Genomic DNA, 21,283 nt, shown 5'->3' with positions numbered 1-21,283 from the left:
TTCTGTCTACGTTAGAGGTTCCAGAGGCTGCAGTTGCTGCGGTTGCCGGAGCGGCTACCTACTGGTGCGTCTCTTTGTCGGAATTCGAGGTGGAGTCTCCCCTCGAGGATATTCAAAACAGAATTAAAGCTCTGAGAATTGCCAATTCTTTTATCTGTGATGCGAACATGCAAATCATTTGCCTAAATGCAAAGACCTCTGGCTTTGTAGACCTGCCCACTGTTGCCCACTGTTCAGGGATCCTCAGAAATAGCGATCGTTGGCACGAAGCAGATAATTTTGGCATCATTTCACCCGTTATGGGCACATTTTGTTTTTGTATGATATATTTAAGAGCGTGGCTTATGCTCAGAGTTCCATGCTGATGATCGTGTGCGCTCTCTCTCATCCTCATACAGAGTAACCCTGTTTGCTGCGATAGTTATGCGCGCTTTTACTTTTAATATATGCCCTGTTTTTTTCCGCCATTTAAATTTTTCTGTTGCGGTGTGGGCTATGTGTGAGGGGTCTCGGGTGTTTGTAGGAATGTTTACTGCTTTTCTAATCCTTCCTTTTGATCTGGTTACAGCCCTCAGTATCCTTTTTATAAGGGGGTGGGGGTTCTTTTATTGGTAGCCAGTTTTAAAGGAATTGTTGGGGCCCCATGCTAGAACGATTTCTTGGTTCAGGCTCCATCTTTTCCTTTGGCAAGATCTCCAGAATATCTCTGTTGTCCCTTCCTTCTTCACTTTCACAGGTGGAAGTTAATTCTGGACAAGTGTTCCTTGGTTCTAAATACCTAGGTTTGGTTTTTGGAGGCTAATAATAGTTTGTCTCCATGAAGATCTTCCTTCCAGATGTGAGACAGTCCAATCTCTGACTGTTTTTCCTCTCAATCCTCTACGCACTCCCTCAGTAGGGCAGTGCATGGAAGTAACGGTCCCATAGTGGTATTCATGAATATTGTTTTTGTTGCTGAGCCCTCCAGGGGTTCCAGGTGTAGGGCAATCAGCCAGAGACTAGAGGTTCCAGGTTCAACTCCAGGTATGGCAATGTGCAGAGTATGCTCTGACGACGGTTTGTTTTCCATCTGAGGCTTTTCTAATTTTGTAGACTCGGACAATGGAACAGTTAAACTTTGGTCCTATCTTAGCAGATCGTTTTAGACAATCATATGAGAGAATCTTACTTTGTGCATCTGTCAGTTTCTCTGGTTCGAAACATGGGTGTGTTGAGATCATCTTGGGTGATTGTGTCTGCAAATGCCAGCCTCTTTATGCTGGGGAATAGTTTGGGCCCCCTTAAAGGGACACTGAACCCATTTTTTTTTATTTCGTGATTCAGATAGAGCAGGCAATTTCTCCAACATAGGTGTGTCCGGTCCACGGCGTCATCCTTACTTGTGGGATATTCTCTTCCCCAACAGGAAATGGCAAAGAGCCCAGCAAAGCTGGTCATATGATCCCTCCTAGGCTCCGCCTACCCCAGTCATTCTCTTTGCCGTTGCACAGGCAACATCTCCACGGAGATGGCTAAGAGTTTTTTGGTGTTTAAATGTAGTTTTTATTCTTCAATCAAGTGTTTGTTATTTTAAAATAGTGCTGGTATGTACTATTTACTCTGAAACAGAAAATAGAAGATTTCTGTTTGTGAGAGGAAGATGATTTTAGCAAACGTTACTAAAATCGATTGCTGTTTCCACACAGGACTGTTGAGATGAAGTAACTTCAGTTGGGGGAAGCAGTTGGCAGACTTTTCTGCCTGAGGTATGATGGCCACATTTCTAACACGACTTGGTAATGCTGGAAGGCTGTCATTTTCCCTATGGGGACCGGTAAGCCATTTTCTTAGATTAAGTATGAGAATAAAGGCTTTATAAGGGCTTAAAAAACTGGTAGACATTTTTCTGGGCTAAAACGATTACTTGCTAAGCATATTTGACAGATTATAGCGCTTTATAATTATTATAATCTTGGATTGTTGTTAAAAAAACGGCAGGCACTGTATGAACACCTTTTTCAGATGGGGGCCTTTCTCTAGTCATAGGCAGAGCCTCATTTTCGCGCCACTAATGCGCAGTTGTTTTTGGAAGGCAAGGCATGCAGATGCATGTGTGAGGAGCTAAGATACACTGAAAAAGCTTACAGAAGGCGTCATTTGGTATCGTATTCCCCTCTGGGCTTGGTTGGGTCTCAGCAAAGCAGATCCCTGGGACTGTATAGGGGTTAAATGTAAAAACGGCTCCGGTTCCGTTATTTTAAAGGTTATAGCTTTCAAATTTGGTGTGCAATACTTTTAAGGCTTTAAGACACTGTGGTGAAATTTTGGTGAATTTTGAACAATTGCTTCATACCTGATGTTGTAACATTTAAATTTAAATTAGAACATCTCCGCGCACTGCTTAAGGAGGTATTATCTACTCTGGATGATTGTGACAATTTGGTCATTCCAGAGAAATTATGTAAGATGGATAAGTTCCTAGAGGTTCCGGTGCCCCCCGATTTTCCTATACCCAAGCGGGTGGCGGATATAGTAAACAAGGAATGGGAAAGGCCCGGCATACCTTTTGTGCCTCCCCCTATTTTTAAGAAATTATTTCCTATAGTCGACCCCAGAAAGGACTTATGGCAGACAGTCCCTAAGGTCGAGGGGGCGGTCTCTACTCTAAACAAACGCACTACCATTCCCATAGAAGATAGTTGTGCTTTTAAAGATCCTATGGATAAAAAATTAGAGGGTTTGCTTAAAAAAATGTTTGTTCAGCAAGGTTACCTTCTTCAACCAATTTCATGCATTGTTCCTGTCACTACGGCAGCGTGTTTCTGGTTCGAAGAACTAGAAAAGTCGCTCGATAAAGAATCTTCGTATGAGGAGATTATGGACAGAGTTCATGCACTTAAACTGGCTAACTCTTTTATTCTAGATGCCGCTTTGCAATTAGCGAGATTAGCGGTGAAAAATTCAGGGTTTGCTATCGTGGCGCGCAGAGCGCTCTGGCTGAAGTCTTGGTCAGCGGATGTGTCTTCCAAGACAAAATTACTTAACATCCCTTTCAAGGGCAAAACACTGTTTGGGCCTGATTTGAAAGAGATTATTTCAGACATCACCGGAGGAAATGGCCACGCCCTTCCTCAGGATAGGTCTTTTAAGGCTAGAAATAAGCCTAATTTTCGTCCCTTTCGCAGAAACGGACCAGCCTCTACTTCTACATCCTCTAAGCAAGAGGGTAATACTTCTCAACCCAAACCAGCCTGGAGACCGATGCAAGGCTGGAACAAGGGTAAGCAGGCCAAGAAGCCTGCCACTGCTACCAAAACAGCATGAAGGGATGGCCCCCGATCCGGGACCGGATCTGGTGGGGGGCAGACTTTCTCTCTTTGCTCAGGCCTGGGCGAGAGATGTTCAGGATCCTTGGGCACTAGAAATAGTTTCTCAAGGTTATCTCCTGGAATTCAAGGAACTACCCCCAAGGGGAAGGTTCCACAGGTCTCAATTATCTTCAAACCAAATAAAGACAGGCATTCTTACATTGTGTAGAAGACCTGTTAAGGATGGGAGTAATTCATCCAGTTCCAATAAGAGAACAAGGGATGGGGTTTTACTCCAACCTGTTCATAGTTCCCAAAAAAGAGGGAACGTTCAGACCAATTCTAGATCTCAAGATCCTAAACAAATTTCTCAGGGTTCCATCGTTCAAAATGGAAACCATTCGAACGATCCTTCCTACCATCCAGGAAGGTCAATTCATGACCACGGTGGATTTAAAGGATGCGTACCTCCATATTCCTATCCACAAGGAACATCATCAGTTCCTAAGGTTCGCTTTTCTGGACAAGCATTACCAGTTTGTGGCACTTCCATTCGGGTTAGCCACTGCTCCGAGAATTTTCACAAAGGTACTAGGGTCCCTTCTGGCGGTTCTAAGACCAAGGGGCATTGCAGTAGTACCGTACTTGGACGACATCCTGATTCAAGCGTCGTCTCTGTCAAAGGCTCATACGGACATCGTCCTAGCCTTTCTCAGATCTCACGGATGGAAAGTAAACATAGAAAAAAGTTCTCTTTCCCCGTCAACAAGAGTTTCCTTCTTGGGAACAATAATAGACTCCTTAGAAATGAGAATTTTTCTGACAGAGGTCAGAAAATCAAAACTTCTAAGCTCTTGTCAAGTTCTTCATTCTGTTCTTCGTCCTTCCATAGCGCAGTGCATGGAAGTAATAGGATTGATGGTTGCAGCAATGGACATAGTTCCTTTTGCACGAATTCATCTAAGACCATTACAACTGTGCATGCTCAGACAGTGGAATGGGGATTATACAGACTTGTCTCCGACGATTCAAGTAGATCAAAGGACCAGAGATTCACTCCGTTGGTGGCTAATCCTGGACAATCTGTCACAGGGAATGAGCTTCCGCAGACCAGAGTGGGTCATTGTCACGACCGACGCCAGTCTGGTGGGCTGGGGCGCGGTCTGGGAACCCCTGAAAGCTCAGGGTCTATGGTCTCGGGAAGAATCTCTTCTCCCGATAAACATTCTGGAACTGAGAGCGATATTCAATGCTCTCAAAGCTTGGCCTCATCTAGCAAAGGCCAAATTCATAAGGTTTCAATCAGACAACATGACAGTTGCTTATATCAACCATCAGGGGGGAACAAGGAGTTCCCTGGCGATGGAGGAAGTGACCAAGATAATTCAATGGGCGGAGGATCACTCCTGCCACTTGTCTGCAATCCACATCCCAGGAGTGGAAAATTGGGAAGCGGATTTTCTGAGTCAGACATTCCATCCGGGGGAGTGGGAACTCCACCCGGAAATCTTTGCCCAAATAACTCAATTATGGGGCATTCCAGACATGGATCTGATGGCGTCTCGCCAGAACTTCAAGGTTCCTTGTTACGGGTCCAGATCCAGGGATCCCAAGGCGACTCTAGTAGATGCACTAGTAGCACCTTGGACCTTCAACCTAGCTTATGTTTTCCCACCGTTTCCTCTCATTCCCAGGCTGGTAGCCAGGATCAACCAAGAGAGGGCTTCGGTGATCTTGATAGCTCCTGCGTGGCCACGCAGGACTTGGTATGCAGACCTGGTGAATATGTCATCGGCTCCACCATGGAAGCTACCTTTGAGACAGGACCTTCTTGTTCAAGGTCCATTCGAACATCCGAATCTGGTTTCTCTCCAACTGACTGCTTGGAGATTGAACGCTTGATTTTATCAAAGCGTGGGTTTTCAGATTCTGTAATAGATACTCTTATTCAGGCTAGAAAGCCTGTAACTAGAAAGATTTACCATAAGATATGGAAAAAATATATCTATTGGTGTGAATCTAAAGGATTCCCATGGAACAAGATAAAAATTCCTAGGATTTTATCCTTTCTTCAAGAGGGTTTGGAGAAGGGATTATCTGCAAGTTCTCTGAAGGGACAGATTTCTGCGTTATCTGTTTTACTTCACAAAAGGCTGGCAGCTGTGCCAGACGTTCAGGCGTTTGTTCAGGCTCTGGTTAGAATCAAGCCTGTTTACAGACCTTTGACTCCTCCCTGGAGTCTCAATCTAGTTCTTTCAGTTCTTCAAGGGGTTCCGTTTGAACCCTTACATTCCGTAGATATTAAGTTATTATCTTGGAAAGTTTTGTTTTTGGTTGCAATTTCTTCTGCTAGAAGAGTTTCAGAGTTATCTGCTCTGCAGTGTTCTCCGCCCTATCTGGTGTTCCATGCAGATAAGGTGGTTTTGCGTACTAAGCCTGGTTTTCTTCCGAAAGTTGTTTCCAACAAGAATATTAACCAGGAGATAGTTGTACCTTCTTTGTGCCCGAATCCAGTTTCAAAGAAGGAACGTTTGTTACACAATTTGGACGTAGTCCGTGCTCTAAAATTCTATTTAGAGGCCACTAAAGATTTCAGACAAACTTCTTCTTTGTTTGTTGTTTATTCTGGTAAAAGGAGAGGTCAAAAAGCGACTTCTACCTCTCTTTCCTTTTGGCTTAAAAGCATTATCCGTTTGGCTTATGAGACTGCCGGACGGCAGCCTCCTGAAAGAATCACAGCTCACTCCACTAGGGCTGTGGCTTCCACATGGGCCTTCAAGAACGAGGCTTCTGTTGACCAGATATGTAAGGCAGCGACTTGGTCTTCACTGCACACTTTTGCCAAATTTTACAAATTTGATACTTTTGCTTCTTCGGAGGCTATTTTTGGGAGAAAGGTTTTGCAAGCCGTGGTGCCTTCCATTTAGGTGACCTGATTTGCTCCCTCCCTTCATCCGTGTCCTAAAGCTTTGGTATTGGTTCCCACAAGTAAGGATGACGCCATGGACCGGACACACCTATGTTGGAGAAAACAGAATTTATGCTTACCTGATAAATTACTTTCTCCAACGGTGTGTCCGGTCCACGGCCCGCCCTGGTTTTTTTAATCAGGTCTGATGAATTATTTTCTCTAACTACAGTCACCACGGTATCATATGGTTTCTCCTATGCATATTTCCTCCTGTACGTCGGTCGAATGACTGGGGTAGGCGGAGCCTAGGAGGGATCATATGACCAGCTTTGCTGGGCTCTTTGCCATTTCCTGTTGGGGAAGAGAATATCCCACAAGTAAGGATGACGCCGTGGACCGGACACACCGTTGGAGAAAGTAATTTATCAGGTAAGCATAAATTCTGTTTTTAAGCAACTTTCTAATTTACGCCTGTTATCAAATTTTCTTAATTCTCTTGGTATCTTTATTTGAAAAGCAAGAATGTAAGTTTAGATGCTGGCCAATTTTTGGTGAACAACCTGGCTTGTCCTTGCTGATTGGACAGCACCAATAAACAAGTGCTGTTCAGTGTACTGAACCAAAAATTGTCTGGCTCTTTATCTTAGATGCCTTCTTTTTCAAATTGATAATAGGAGTAAATTAGAAAGTTGCTTAAAATTGCATGCTCTATCTGAATTATGAAATAAACAAATTGGGTTTAGTGTCCCTTTAAGAGCTCAGGGATCTCGGTTTCCAAGGGTATCCTTCCTACCAATGTATTTTCTGGAATTGGGATGTAAGGCTCTAGTGAAGTGGTCTCGTCTGAGTTCTGTCTGTTTTATCAGATTTGATTGGACAACATTCTTTTGTGTCCTAGATATCATCCATAGGGAGGAACAAGGAGTTCCCTAGCTTTGAAGGAGGTCTTACACTTCCTTCAGTGGGCAGATTACCTAATTTGCCTCATGATTCTCGTCTTTATACCTCTGCCCAGACACGGATCCAGATCCTGGGACGCTCAGGCAGTGCCAGTAGATGCGTTTGCGGTTTCTTGGAATCGGTCCGATTTATCTTTTTGTCCTTATACTACTTCTCAGAAGGATCGGTTGTTCTCTTAAATCTATCTCCAAGCTTCCATGGAATTTGGACATTCGTCTGCCTTTGTAGTGTACTCAGATAGGTGTATGGATGAAATGGCCTCTGCAACTACTTTTTCCTTTTAGTTGAGGAGTGTTATTCTTTTGGCTTATGAGGAGACTGGTCCTCAACCTCTGAGATGATTTTGGCTCGCTTTTTTGGGCTGCTTCTCCTTCCTTGGCTTTTAATAATGAAGCCTCCAGGGAACAATTCTGTAAGAACTTGGTCTTTTTCTAGAGTTTTTTTCTCAGTTTTGTCCTTATTTCAGGATCATAACCCACTTCAAACATGAGTGGGCTTCAGTGATCCTAATTCTTCCAGAATGGCTTTGCAGAATTTGTTTTGCTGATCTGGTGAAGATTGTTCTCTCCTCTGTGGAGGCTCCTGTTGTGGTTGGGCTTTAATTCTTAAGACCCATTCCTCTATCAAACTCTGTACTCTATGTGGCTTCTACATGGAGATTGAACACTTAGTCCTGTTTATAGGGTGTTTTTCAACTAAGGTCATTGACACTTTCTGTTCCAGGCTTGTTAGCCGGTAACTCGCCTGATGTATCGCAAGGTTTTTGCGCCCCTATCTCTCTGGGTGCGAGTCTCAAGGTTTTCTTTGGCACAAGGTGAGAATACCTCGTATTCTGTTGTGTTTCCAAGGGGGGGGTATACAAAAATATTATTTTTTTTAAGATTTTGTCAGCCAGTTCTCTGAAGGGGTAGATTTCTGCCTTTTCAGTTTGGTTACTTGAGATGTTCAACAGTTTGGTTGACGTTCAGGTCAGGGTTAGAGTCAGGCCTGTGTTTGAACCTGTTGCTCTTCCTTGGAGCCTTAATCTGGTTCTTTGTGTTCTATGGCGGGGTCTGAGCCTATTCGAGCTGTTGTCTTTTAAAGTTTTATTTTGTTGGCTTTCTTCTGCTTTTCAGAATGATCTATTTTTCAGTGTGATCCGCCTTATTTTATTTTTCATGCGGATAAGGCTGTTTTAAGTTTTTTAAGCTTTGGGTTTTCTTCCCAAGGTGGTCTCGGACCTCTAAATCAATGAGGATATTGTAATTCATTTTTACAAATTTTATGTTTTTGCCTCGGCTGAGGCTTCTTTTGGGAGAGAGTTTTTTCAAGTGGTGGTGACCTCTGTTTAGGCCCGCCTTTCTTGTTTCTCCCTCCCTTTCTATTGTGTCCTCTAGCTTGGGTATTAGTTCCCACTAGTAATTGAATGGATTTGTGGACTCTCCATGCCATTGGAAAGAAAACAAAATTTAATTATTTTCTTTCCTGGCATGGAGAGTCCACGACCCGCCTTTGTCTACTACATTCACAACGGCTTATTTTTTTTTATATTTGTTTTCTATACTTCAGGCACCTCTATACCCCTGTATCCCTCTTCTCTTTCCGTATTCCCTCGACTGAATGACTGGGGATTATGTGAAGTGGGAAGGAAACTTAAAGCTTTGCTGGGTGTTCTTTGCCTCCTCCTGGTGGCTAGGAGTTGAATTCGCACTAGTAATTGAATGGATTTGTGGACTCTCCATGCCAGGAAAGAAAATAATTTATCAGGTAAGAATACATTTTGTTTTTAAACATACACATGCATTGGTTAATATGAGTGAGTAAATATGCTCAATATAATCCTAAGGAAAGAAAAATGTTTACCCCAAAATGCCAATGAAATTAGTGCTGCTAATAACTTATGAATCTTGCATTCACTTGGTTGCCCTATATTTATCATCAGCAGATGACAGATTTATTTAACATTTAGTCAGAATATTGAGTGTACAAGTATATGTAGAATTGTCTTAATTATGATATAAAAATGCACCTTTATTTCATAAGAAATCTATGTAATTCTGTTTTAATATACCGTATAAAAATATTTTTTTTATTTATTAATTTATATTTCAATATTAAGTGACAAAATACAAAAATGTATTTTAAAAAAAATCATTATTCTGGAAAAAAAATTCACTGCCTAATATTTCTGTCTCAATGTTTTAATGGCGCTATATGTTCCATTTCTCCTACATTGGTGTGTCCGGTCCACGGCTTCATCCTTACTTGTGGGATATTCTCTTCCCCAACAGGAAATGGCAAAGAGAGCACAGCAAAAGCTGTCCATATAGCTCCCCCTCTGGCTCCGCCCCCCAGTCATTCTCTTTGCCGCTCTGAACAAGTAGCATCTCCACTGGGATGGTAAAGAGTATGTGGTGTTAGTTGTAGTTTTATTTCTTCTATCAAGAGTTTGTTATTTTAAAATAGTGCCAGTTTGTACTATTTACTCTACAACAGAAAGTGAAGAAGATTTCTGTTAAAAGAGGAGTATGATTTTAGCACCAGTAACTAAAATCCATTGCTGTTCCCACGCAGGACTGTTGAAACCAGAGAACTTCAGTTGGGGGGAACAGTTTGCAGACTTTTCTGCTCAAGGTATGACTAGTCTCTTTTCTAACAAGACATAGTAATGCTAGAAGACTGTCATTTTCCCTTATGGGCTCGGTAAGCCATTTTCTTAGACTCATAACAGAATGAAGGCTTATAAATGGGCTATATACTGGTTGACACTATTGTGGGCTAAATCGATTGATTTATATATTATTTATGTCTTTTGGAGTGTTTTGTGACTTTCAAACACTTTTGGGAACGTTGTTATTATGCCTGGCAGTTGTTTAGACACCTAATTGTGTCAGGAAGGCCCCTTCACTCTAGTATGCTGAGGGAGGAGGCCTCATTTTCGCGCCTCAGTTGCGCAGTTACTTCTAGAAGCAGTGCATGCAGCTTCATGTGAGAGGGTCCTGTGGCCATAAAAACGAATTCAGAAGGCTTATTTCATTCCCAAAGGAAGGTAAAAGCCGCAGCAAAGGCTATGGCAGGGACTGTAGTGGGTTAAACTGGTTAAATTGAATAATTAGCTCCGGTTTGCTCAAGGATCGGATAATGCTCTGTTTATTATTTAAAGAGACAGTAACGGTTTTGCTTAAAAACGGTTTTATTGCATTAATAGCCTGCCAAAGTCTGTCTAACATGTCTATACCTTCAGATAGCATATGTTCTATGTGTATGGAGGCCAAGGTGGTTCCCCCATTAAATGTATGTTCAAATTGTGCCATGGCGTCCAAACAAAGTAAGACAGTACTGTCACATTTAATAAGGTTGCCCAAGATGATTCTTCAAATGAAGGTAGTGGGGATAGTTCATCATCCTCTCCTTCCGTGTCAACACCTGTTTTGCCCGCACAGGCGATACCTAGTACATCTAGCGCACCAATGCTTGTTACTATGCAACAATTAACTGCAGTAATGGATAATTCTATAGCAAATCTTTTATCCAAACTGCCAGCATTTCCCAGAAAGCGTGATTGCTCAGTGTTAAATACAGAGGATGAGCAAGTGGGCGCTGACGATAATTTATCTGTTATACCCTCACACCAGTCTGATTTGGCAGTGAGGGAGGGTCTGTCTGAGGGATAAATCTCTGATTCAGGAAAAGTTTCTCAGCAGGCAGAACCTGATATCGTGGCATTTAAATTTAAGTTAGAACATCTCCGCGCCCTGCTTAAGGAGGTGCTAACTACTCTTGATGATTGTGACTCTTTGGTGATTCCAGAGAAATTGTGCAAAATGGACAAATTCTTAGAGATCCCTGTGCACGCTGATGCCTTTCCGATACCCAAGAGGGTGGCGGACATAGTGACCAAGGAGTGGGAGAAACCAGGTATACCTTTTGTCCCACCTCCTATATTTAAGAAAATGTTCCCCATTGTCGACCCCAGAAGGGACGCATGGCAAACAGTCCCTAAGGTTGAGGGGGCAGTTTCTACGTTGGCCAAGCTCACAACTATTCCCATTGAGGACAGTTGTGCTTTCAAAGATCCTATGGATAAAAAATTGGAAGGATTGCTTAAAGATATTTGTTCAGCAAGGTTTCCTTCTTCAACTAATTTCTTGCATTATTCCTGTCGCCACGGCAGCGTCGTTTTGGTTCGAGGAACTAGAAAATTCGCTCCAAAAAGAGACTCCATATGATGAAGTCATGGACAGAATTCACGCACTAAAGTTGGCTAATTCCTTTATTTTGGACGCCGCTTTTCAATTAGCTAAATTAGCGGCGAAGAATTCAGGTTTTGCAATAGTGGCGCGCAGAGCGCTTTGGCTAAAATCTTTGTCGGCGGATGTGTCGTCCAAAACAAAATTGCTTAATATTCCTTTCAAGGGTAAGACCCTTTTTAGGCCAGAATTGAAGGAGATTATTTCAGACATCACTGGGGGAAAGGGCCATGCCCTCCCTCAGGATAGGCCTTTCAAGGCTAAAAACAAATCTAATTTTCGTTCCTTTCGCAATTTCATTGCCTAAACCAGCATGGAAACCATTGCAAGGCTGTAACAAGGGTAAACAGGCCAAGAAGCCTGCTGCTGCTACCAAGACAGCATGAAAGGGTAGCCCCCGATCCGGGACCGGATCTAGTAGGGGGCAGACTTTCTCTCTTTGCTCAGGCTTGGGCAAGAGATGTTCCGGATCCCTGGGCACTAGAAATAGTCTCTCAGGGGTATCTTCTAGAGTTCAAGGAACTTCCTCCAAGGGGAAGGTTCCACATGTCTCGCTTATCTTCAGACCAGATAAAGAGACAGGCATTCTTACATTGCGTAGGAGACCTATTAAAGATGGGAGTGATACACCCAGTTCCAACAGAGGAACAAGGTCGGAGTTTTTACTCAAACCTGTTTGTAGTTCCCAAAAAAGAGGGAACTTTCAGGCCAATTCTAGATTTAAAAATTCTAAACAAATTCCTCAGAGTTCCATCATTCAAAATGGAAACCATTCGGACGATCTTACCAACAATCCAGGAGGGTCAATATATGACTACCGTGGACTTAAAGGATGCGTACCTGCATATTCCTATCCACAAAGATCATCATCAGTTCCTGAGGTTCGCCTTTCTGGACAAACATTACCAGTTCGTGGCTCTTCCATTCGGTTTAGCCACTGCTCCCAGAATTTTCACAAAGGTGCTAGGGTCCCTTCTAGCGGTTCTAAGGCCGAGGGGCATTGCTGTAGCACCTTACCTAGACGACATTCTAATCCAAGCGTCGTCCCTTTCCAAAGCAAGGGCTCATACAGACATTGTTTTAGCCTTTCTCAGGTCTCACGGGTGGAAGGTGAACGTAGAAATAAGTTCCCTGTCCCCGTCCACAAGGGTTCCTTTTCTGGGAACAATAATAGATTCTGTAGAAATGAAGATTTTCCTGACAGAAGTCAGAAAATTAAAGCTTCTAAACGTTTGTCAAGTTCTTCAATCTTTTCCTCAGCCTTCCATAACTCAGTGCATGGAGGTAATAGGATTAATGGTTGCAGCAATGGATGTGGTTCCTTTTGCTCGAATTCCTCTAAGACCATTACAACTGTGCATGCTCAAACAGTGGAATGGGGATTATGCAGACTTGTCTCCCCAGATTCAAGTAGACCAGGTAACCAGAGACTCACTACGCTGGTGGTTGACTCAGGATCACCTGTCTCAGGGAATGAGTTTGTGCAGACCAGAGTGGGTCATTGTCGCGACCGACGCCAGTCTCTTAGGCTGGGGCGCGGTCTGGGACTCCCTGAAAGCTCAGGGTCTATGGTCTCGGGAAGAGTCTCTCCTCCCGATAAACATTTTGGAACTGAGAGCGATATTCAATGCGCTCCTGGCCTGGCCTCACCTAGCGAAGGCCAGATTCATAAGATTTCAGTCGGACAACATGACGACTGTAGCGTACATCAATCATCAGGGGGGAACAAAGAGTTCCTTGGCGATGAGAGAGGTATCCAAGATCATCAAATGGGCGGAGGATCACTCCTGCCATCTATCTGCAATTCACATCCCAGGAGTAGACAACTGGGAGGCGGATTATCTGAGTCGTCAGACTTTCCATCCGGGGGAGTGGGAACTCCACCCGGAGGTCTTTGCCCAGTTAACTCAACTATGGGGCACTCCAGATATGGATCTGATGGCGTCTTGTCAGAACTTCAAGGTTCCTCGATACGGGTCCAGATCCAGGGATCCAAGGGCGACACTAGTGGATGCATTAGTGGCGCCTTGGTCGTTCAATCTAGCTTATGTGTTTCCACAGTTCCCTCTCCTTCCCAGGCTTGTAGCCAGGATCAAACAGGAGAAGGCCTCGGTGATTCTAATAGCTCCTGCATGGCCACGCAGGACTTGGTATGCAGACCTGGTGAATATGTCATCGGCTCCACCATGGAAGCTACCTTTGAGACAGGATCTTCTAGTACAAGGTCCATTCGAACATCCAAATCTAGTCTCTCTGCAACTGACTGCTTGGAAATTGAACGCTTGATCCTATCTAAGCGTGGGTTTTCAGATGCAGTTATAGATACTCTGGTTCAAGCCAGAAAACCTGTAACTAGGAAAATTTACCATAAGATATGGCAAAAATATATCCGTTGGTGTGAATCCAAGGGATTCTCTTGGAGTAAAATTAAAATTCCTAGGATTCTTTCCTTTCTCCAAGAGGGGTTGGATAAAGGTTTGTCAGCTAGTTCTTTAAAAGGACAGATATCTGCTCTGTCTGTTTTGTTACACAAACGTCTGGCAGCCGTGCCAGATGTACAGGCGTTTGTACAGGTGTTAGTTAGAATTAAGCCTGTCTACAGACCTATGACTCGTCCTTGGAGTCTAAATTTAGTTCTTTCAGTTCTTCAGGGGGTTCCGTTTGAACCCATGCATTCCATAGATATTAAGTTACTATCTTTGAAAGTTCTATTTTTGGTTGCTATTTCTTCTGCTAGAAGAGTTTCTGAATTATCTGCTTTGCAGTGTACTTCTCCCTATCTGGTATTCCATACAGATAAGGTAGTTTTACGTACCAAGCCTGGTTTTCTTCCAAAGGTGGTTTCCAACAAGTTTCGAAGAAGGAACGTTTGTTACACAACCTAGATGTGGTCCGTGCTTTAAAATTCTATTTAGAAGCAACAAAGGATTTCAGACAGACATCATCCTTGTTTGTCGTTTATTCTAGTAAGAGGAGAGGGCAGAAAGCTACTGCTACCTCTTTCCTTTTGGCTGAAAAGCATCATCAGATTGGCTTATGAGACTGCCGGACGGCAGCCTCCCGAACGAATTACAGCTCACTCTACTAGAGCTGTGGCTTCCACATGGGCCTTCAAGAACGAGGCTTCTGTTGATCAGATCTGTAAGGCAGCGACTTGGTCTTCTCTGCATACTTTTGCCAAATTTTACAAATTCGATACTTATGCTTCTTCGGAGGCTGTTTTTGGAAGAAAGGTTTTGCAAGCCGTGGTGCCTTCCGTTTAGGTAACCTGACTTGTTCCCTCCCTTCATCCGTGTTCTAAAGCTTTGGTATTGGTTCCCACAAGTAAGGATGAAGCCGTGGACCGGACACACCAATGTAGGAGAAAACAGAATTTATGTTTACCTGATAAATTTCTTTCTCCAACGGTGTGTCCGGTCCACGGCCCGCCCTGGCTTTTAGTCAGGTTTAAAATTTTTATTTCTGTTCACTACAGTCACCATGGCACCCTATGGTTTCTCCTTTTTCTCCTAACCGTCGGTCGAATGACTGGGGGGCGGAGCCAGAGGGGGAGCTATATGGACAGCTTTTGCTGTGCTCTCTTTGCCATTTCCTGTTGGGGAAGAGAATATCCCACAAGTAAGGATGAAGCCGTGGACCGGACACACCGTAGGAGAGAAATTTATCAGGTAAACATAAATTCTGTTTTTTCAAAAGTCCATTTTTGTTTTCATGTGGATTCCTTTATCCACTGCCTCTGCGTGTGTTTCAGCTTCTGTCGTTGATTTCAACTGCTGTTTTCAACAGTATTTATGAAGAAATTGTGTGCACTCATTTATAGGAGAAAGTACGACATAAGCGCCAAAAAATATAAATCAGTTTCTAGTCGATTATACAAGGCGCACGATAGAAAATGCGACTAAAGTAATGTAAATTAACCCATTTGATATGCCTGGTTGCTCTTTGTTTAGTCTATTTTGATGCACATTTTGAATTGATAATATGAGAATCGTATTGCGTGCGAATATTTAGACGCAAATATAGGAGAAAATGTTTGATAAATCAATTAAGTAAAGGGAATGCCTAAAGCTGAGAGATGCAATTTTGTGAGTAAAACAAAATAAAAAAAGCTTTGAACTTTCCTGTGATGTCAGGCTTGTTTTAGAATGTGCCCAAAGCTATAGTTTAGTCTGTAGGTTTACTAGGTAGTTTCAGATAAATTTGAGTTTACTTTAATGCTTGCTTTTTGTTTAGTTTTGTGGCCTTATATGTTCAGAACAAATGTACTGTTTTCTTTAACTCTATTTTTCATGTAAGCTCACTATTTTTTGTGTTCTGGTTTGTTTCACACAGGAGCTAAACAAGAAGCAGACACAGCGGGACTTGGAGTGCGCAATGCTTTTGAGACAGCATGAGTGCACACAGGAGTTGGAGTTCCGTCATCTGCAGCTCCTCCAGCACACTCGAAGCGAGCTGATCCGCATGCAGCACCAGACTGAGCTGGGCAACCAACTGGAGTACAACAAGCGTCGGGAACAGGAGCTGCGACAGAAGCACGCTGCTGAGGTCCGGCAGCAGCCCAAGAGCCTCAAAGTAAGGCCCGGGGAGGAGGAGGAGGGGGGAGAGGAAGGCACCTTCAGCCTCTGCAGCTCTGAGGATGAGGAGGAGCCAGCAGTTTCTGAGGGTCGTACAGAAGCAGATGGCTGCCTTGATCCAGATGTTCCCTACTTTGAGCTATCTTCTGAGTGGGAGCCTGTTCCAGCCACCCCATCCCATCCACAACCCAGTCAGGCACCCTCCTCTCTGCCCAGCCATGCCCTATGTGCAGCATTTACCCTCTTAGCAGCTTGTCGCCCATTTTGCCCATGGTCTCTTCTCCCACTGTTGCTGGCCCTCCTCACCCTCTGGCGACCAGGACCTCTGCTGGACTCTTTACTTTTGGCCCTTGAGACATTAGCAGCCAGTTTGCTGTGCGGTTACATTCTACTGTATTGGGTCTTGGCTCTAAGCTCAACCTCATTCTTACTGCTGGCTCAGAGTTGGGGGGCAGTGGCCGCCCTGGCTCTGAGCTACAGACTACGGTTATATTATGTGCCAGTACTGGCAATAGCCGTGGGGGTTTTCACCTCCCCGGGTCTCTTCCTTTCACTCTTCCTGGTGGCTGGTTCACTGGGAAAGCCAGCAAGCCACTGGTTGAAGAATTGGCCAAAGCGCGCTCGTAGGCTTTGGCTCCGTACCCTTTTGAGTTTCCCCCGACCCCTGTTCAGAGTTCTACAGCGTTGTGGGGCAGCAGGAGAGGATGGCCTCTTTTACCTCTTCCCTAAAACTTATAAGGGTGGTTACCGGAGCCGCATCCCTGTGTTGGCCAGGGGTTTTCGGACAGGAGCTGAAGGCAAGGCCTACATGTGGAGGAAGCTTATCAGAGCTCCCTCACAGTTGGCAAAGGCTCTGAACCTCAGCCTTGGCCAAGGGGTGAGGAGGCTCTGTGGGGTGCTTCCTTCAGGAGTTTTGATAGTTATGGAGAGACTGAGACTCCTGAGGGTGGAAAGGCCAAGCCGTATTCCCAGGCTCCTTAGCCGTGAGCAGCGCAGGAAGATGGCAGCAAAACGTAGGGAGCAGCGGGTATCCCTAGTGGGCAGGGGAGTGGGTAGGCAGAACACAGCTAGGAGAACAAACCGCCCTATCCCTTGGAGGTAAGGAGGGCTGACACGTGGGTATTGGAGAGACCATTTTCCCAGTCCTAAACCATTATGTGCCTTATTGCTTGCTGCCTTTTAGGAAGTTCAGATTATAATGTCATGAAGGGATCACATTGTGTCACTTTTGTGGCTATTTCTAAATGGGGTTGAACCACTTTAGTCACCTTTTTTAAAGTGTTATGGTTTTGTGTTTGTTTTGTTTTTTTGTTTGACACTTTGCTGGTCTCTAAGGCAGGGGGGTTGCAAGTTTGTGCTGTTTATTTATTGGTAACCTATCTGTGCTTACACATGCTTACTCTTAGCTATGCATTGCAGGCCTCAATGGCAGCCAAGGTGTTAAAAAAAAAAGACAGCTCACAGACAATGTGCCCATGTGATTTATGTGGATAACACATTTTTTATTTCATTATAGGGACATAAGTCACAACTGAACTCGCATGATTCAGCTAGAGCAAGCAATTTAGGGGACGGACGGACCTTAGTGCTTCATACCCGTGCATACTCCTTATCTACCTACCTAGGTATGCTCTTTAACAAAGTAAAGAAAGAGAATGGCATGAAAGTAAATTGCTTGCTCTAGCTGAACTTGGAAAGTTTACTTTTGCCTTATGTCTTGAAGTTCTTTTTCTATAAATTGGCTGTGAACGATATCTTCATTCTAGTTGGGACCATAATGTTTACCTGTATACTGATTCCTCTGTTCCCCTCATCTGCTAAACTGTAAGTTTCACAGCAAATACCAGCCAGTGCCAGTACTCTGTTAGACTACCTATATAGGGTCTTGTTGGGATTTGTTTTCGTGGCACTTTTGTACATTCAGTCTGTATTGCTCTTAAAAGATAAATCCAGTCTTTCATGTGCTGCATTAGGCTTACTATGTATAATGTGTAAAGTAACGTTGCTACTTATTGCTCCGTGACGACTGCTAGGTGCGACTAGTACTATCTACTTGACATCTGCTAGGTGCGACTAGTACGGTCTACTTGACATCTGCTAGGTGCGACTAGTACGGTCTACTTGACGTCTGCTAGGTGCGACTAGTACGGTCTACTTGACGTCTGCTAGGTGCGACTAGTACGGTCTACTTGACGTCTGCTAGGTGCGACTAGTACGGTCTACTTGACGTCTGCTAGGTGCGACTAGTACGGTCTACTTGACGTCTGCTAGGTGCGACTAGTACGGTCTACTTGACGTCTGCTAGGTGCGACTAGTACGGTCTACTTGACGTCTGCTAGGTGCGACTAGTACGGTCTACTTGACGTCTGCTAGGTGCGACTAGTACGGTCTACTTGACGTCTGCTAGGTGCGACTAGTACGGTCTACTTGACGTCTGCTAGGTGCGACTAGTACGGTCTACTTGACGTCTGCTAGGTGCGACTAGTGCGGTCTACTTGACGTCTGCTAGGTGCGACTAGTGCGGTCTACTTGACGTCTGCTAGGTGCGACTAGTGCGGTCTACTTGACGTCTGCTAGGTGCGACTAGTGCGGTCTACTTGACGTCTGCTAGGTGCGACTAGTGCGGTCTACTTGACGTCTGCTAGGTGCGACTAGTGCGGTCTACTTGACGTCTGCTAGGTGCGACTAGTGCGGTCTACTTGACGTCTGCTAGGTGCGACTAGTGCGGTCTACTTGACGTCTGCTAGGTGCGACTAGTGCGGTCTACTTGACGTCTGCTAGGTGCGACTAGTGCGGTCTACTTGACGTCTGCTAGGTGCGACTAGTACGGTCTACTTGACGTCTGCTAGGTGCGACTAGTGCGGTCTACTTGACGTCTGCTAGGTGCGACTAGTGCGGTCTACTTGACGTCTGCTAGGTGCGACTAGTGCGGTCTACTTGACGTCTGCTAGGTGCGACTAGTGCGGTCTACTTGACGTCTGCTAGGTGCGACTAGTGCGGTCTACTTGACGTCTGCTAGGTGCGACTAGTGCGGTCTACTTGACGTCTGCTAGGTGCGACTAGTACGGTCTACTTGACGTCTGCTAGGTGCGACTAGTACGGTCTACTTGACGTCTGCTAGGTGCGACTAGTACGGTCTACTTGACGTCTGCTTGGTGCGACTAGTACGGTCTACTTGACGTCTGCTTGGTCTCTCCGGTGTTTTTACATTGTACGGAGCCATACGACTAGAACTGCTTTCCACTCTCGTCTCCTTATTGGAATTAAATGCTGTTTTACAAAGCTTAAAGGGACATGAAACCCAAGTTTTTTTTTTTTCATGATTCAGGTATAGAGCAAGTGATTTTAAACAACTTTCTAATTTACTTCTATTATGTATATGTTTTGTTCTCTTGGTATGCTTTGTTGAAAAGGATACCTAGGTATGCTCACAAGCTGCTGATTGGTGGCAGCACATATATGCCTCATGTTATTGGCTCACCCAGTGCATTCAGCTAGCTCCCAGTAGTGCATTGCTGCTTCCTTAACAAAGGATGCCAAGAGAATAAAGCAAATTAGATAATTGAAGTAAACTAGAAAGTTATGTAAAATAGTTTTTTGTTTGATATATATATATATATATCTATATATCGTGAAAGAAAACCGTAGGGTTTTTATGACCCTTTAATCTGAGGGGCGTTTTTGAAAACTGCTCATTGTGAATGTTAAATGGACAGAGTGATCCTATTTTAACGCTTTGCATAATTTTATTCTTAAATGCCCTTCTATCTCTCTCTCTCCTTAAAGGGACAGTAAGCACCTTATAATTACAAGACATTTCTGTTGTGCTGCTGTAAAATAACTCATCAGCTAAGTTTTAATGTTTTAAAGCAAATTCACATCCTTTTAACGGCGATTCGTTTTCAGAAGCTAAACTCCACCCACAATTTACCATATTTGGAGGAACCAATCTGGACTTTAGTCCATAGACAACAAGGCCAGTTAGTCACTGTCATTATGTTAGTATAGAGTTTTGCAGTTAAGACAATTCCTGATATATATATGTAGCAGTGTTAGCCTTGAGAAGTCAGCAGGCGCTTTTCATGTTCTGAGAAGTAGAAATTGCTCAATTTTGAGTTAAATTGCATGAAAAGGGGCAAAATAAATAATGAAAAATATATTGCAAAGTTGTTATATTACTCATAACTAAACATTTGATATAAAAATCTAGGTGTTTTATTGACCCTTTAACCGCCAGAGGGCTGTAGGGCACTGACCTTTTGCCTTCACTGGTAGACAGCAGGTTAATAGATTACTGATGAGCATAGGAAAGAATAGAAAGTATCCTTATAGCCAGGGCTCCAGCTCATTTGTATCTGACTGCAGTGTTTATATCTGTTACCCGCTAGGGCTGTAATAGGAGTTCTCTCCATTGGCATTGTCTATGGTCTACGTCAGACATCCTCAAACTTGGCCTTCCAGAGGGTTTTGGAACTACATTTCCCATTATGCTCAGCCAGCTGATATGCTGGCTGAGCATGATGGGAAATGTAGTTCCAAACCCTCTGGAGGGCCAAGTTTGAGGATGTCTGCGCTACGGTCTACATTATGATCCTGGGTTTTTCTGGAGGCCGTTATCTTTAAAGGTACACTGTACCCAAAATTTTTCTTTTGTGCTTCAGATAGAGCATGCAATTTTAAGCAACTTTCTAATGTACTCCTATTATCAAAATTTCTTCATTCTCTTGGTATGTTTATTTGAAAAGCAAGAATTTAAGTTTAGATGCCGGCCCGTTTTTGGTGAACAACCTGGGTTGTCCTTGCTGATTGGACAGCACCAATAAACAAATGCTGTCCATGGTTCTGAACAAATTGCTGGCTCCTTAGCTTAGATGCCTTCTTTTTCAAATAAAGATATCAAGAGAACGAAGAAAAAAATTGATAACAGAAGTAAGTTAGAAAGTTGCTTAAAATTGCATTCTCTATCCGAATCATGAAAGAAAAAAATTGGTTCAGTATCCCTTTAATTGCTGCTTTTATTACATCTGGTGTTAAGTGTACATTACACATCTTTAAAGGGACATAAGACACCAGCATTTTCTTTTGTGCTTCAGATAAGGCATACCATTGTAAACAACTTCCCAGTTTACCAACTCTTTCTAAACTGAGTTTAGATACTAGGGGGCGCCAAAGAGTCCATTAGAAGAAAGTCCTGTATATAGCAATAAGTGAGTACATTTTGAGCTGAGGATTGTACAACAAATTGATACGCAGATTGTTTTGCAGACTCTGAACTTTCCAGTTTATTTATATTTAATTTGCTTTATTGAAAAGAATACCTAG

At 43.6% G+C, this 21,283-nt stretch overlaps 1 protein-coding gene across 2 annotated transcripts in view; it reads left to right on the top strand.

Annotated features, from left to right (window-relative positions):
* The window catches only part of TAOK2 (TAO kinase 2), a 174,294-nt gene that overhangs the window by 86,925 nt on the left and 66,086 nt on the right, over positions 1-21,283 (top strand). Inside the window, exon 17 of one of the 2 annotated variants that reach the window (XM_053694410.1) lies at positions 15,720-15,959. In XM_053694410.1, the coding sequence (XP_053550385.1) occupies positions 15,720-15,959 (240 nt within the window). Of the gene's footprint in view, positions 1-15,719; positions 18,019-21,283 lie in introns of those variants that run through there. The other variant, XM_053694409.1, reaches the window with a different exon arrangement.

Source organism: Bombina bombina, chromosome 11, assembly GCF_027579735.1.
Source record: "Bombina bombina isolate aBomBom1 chromosome 11, aBomBom1.pri, whole genome shotgun sequence".
NCBI classification, from domain to species: Eukaryota; Metazoa; Chordata; class Amphibia; order Anura; family Bombinatoridae; genus Bombina; species Bombina bombina.
This window is presented reverse-complemented; position numbering and strand designations above follow the sequence as displayed.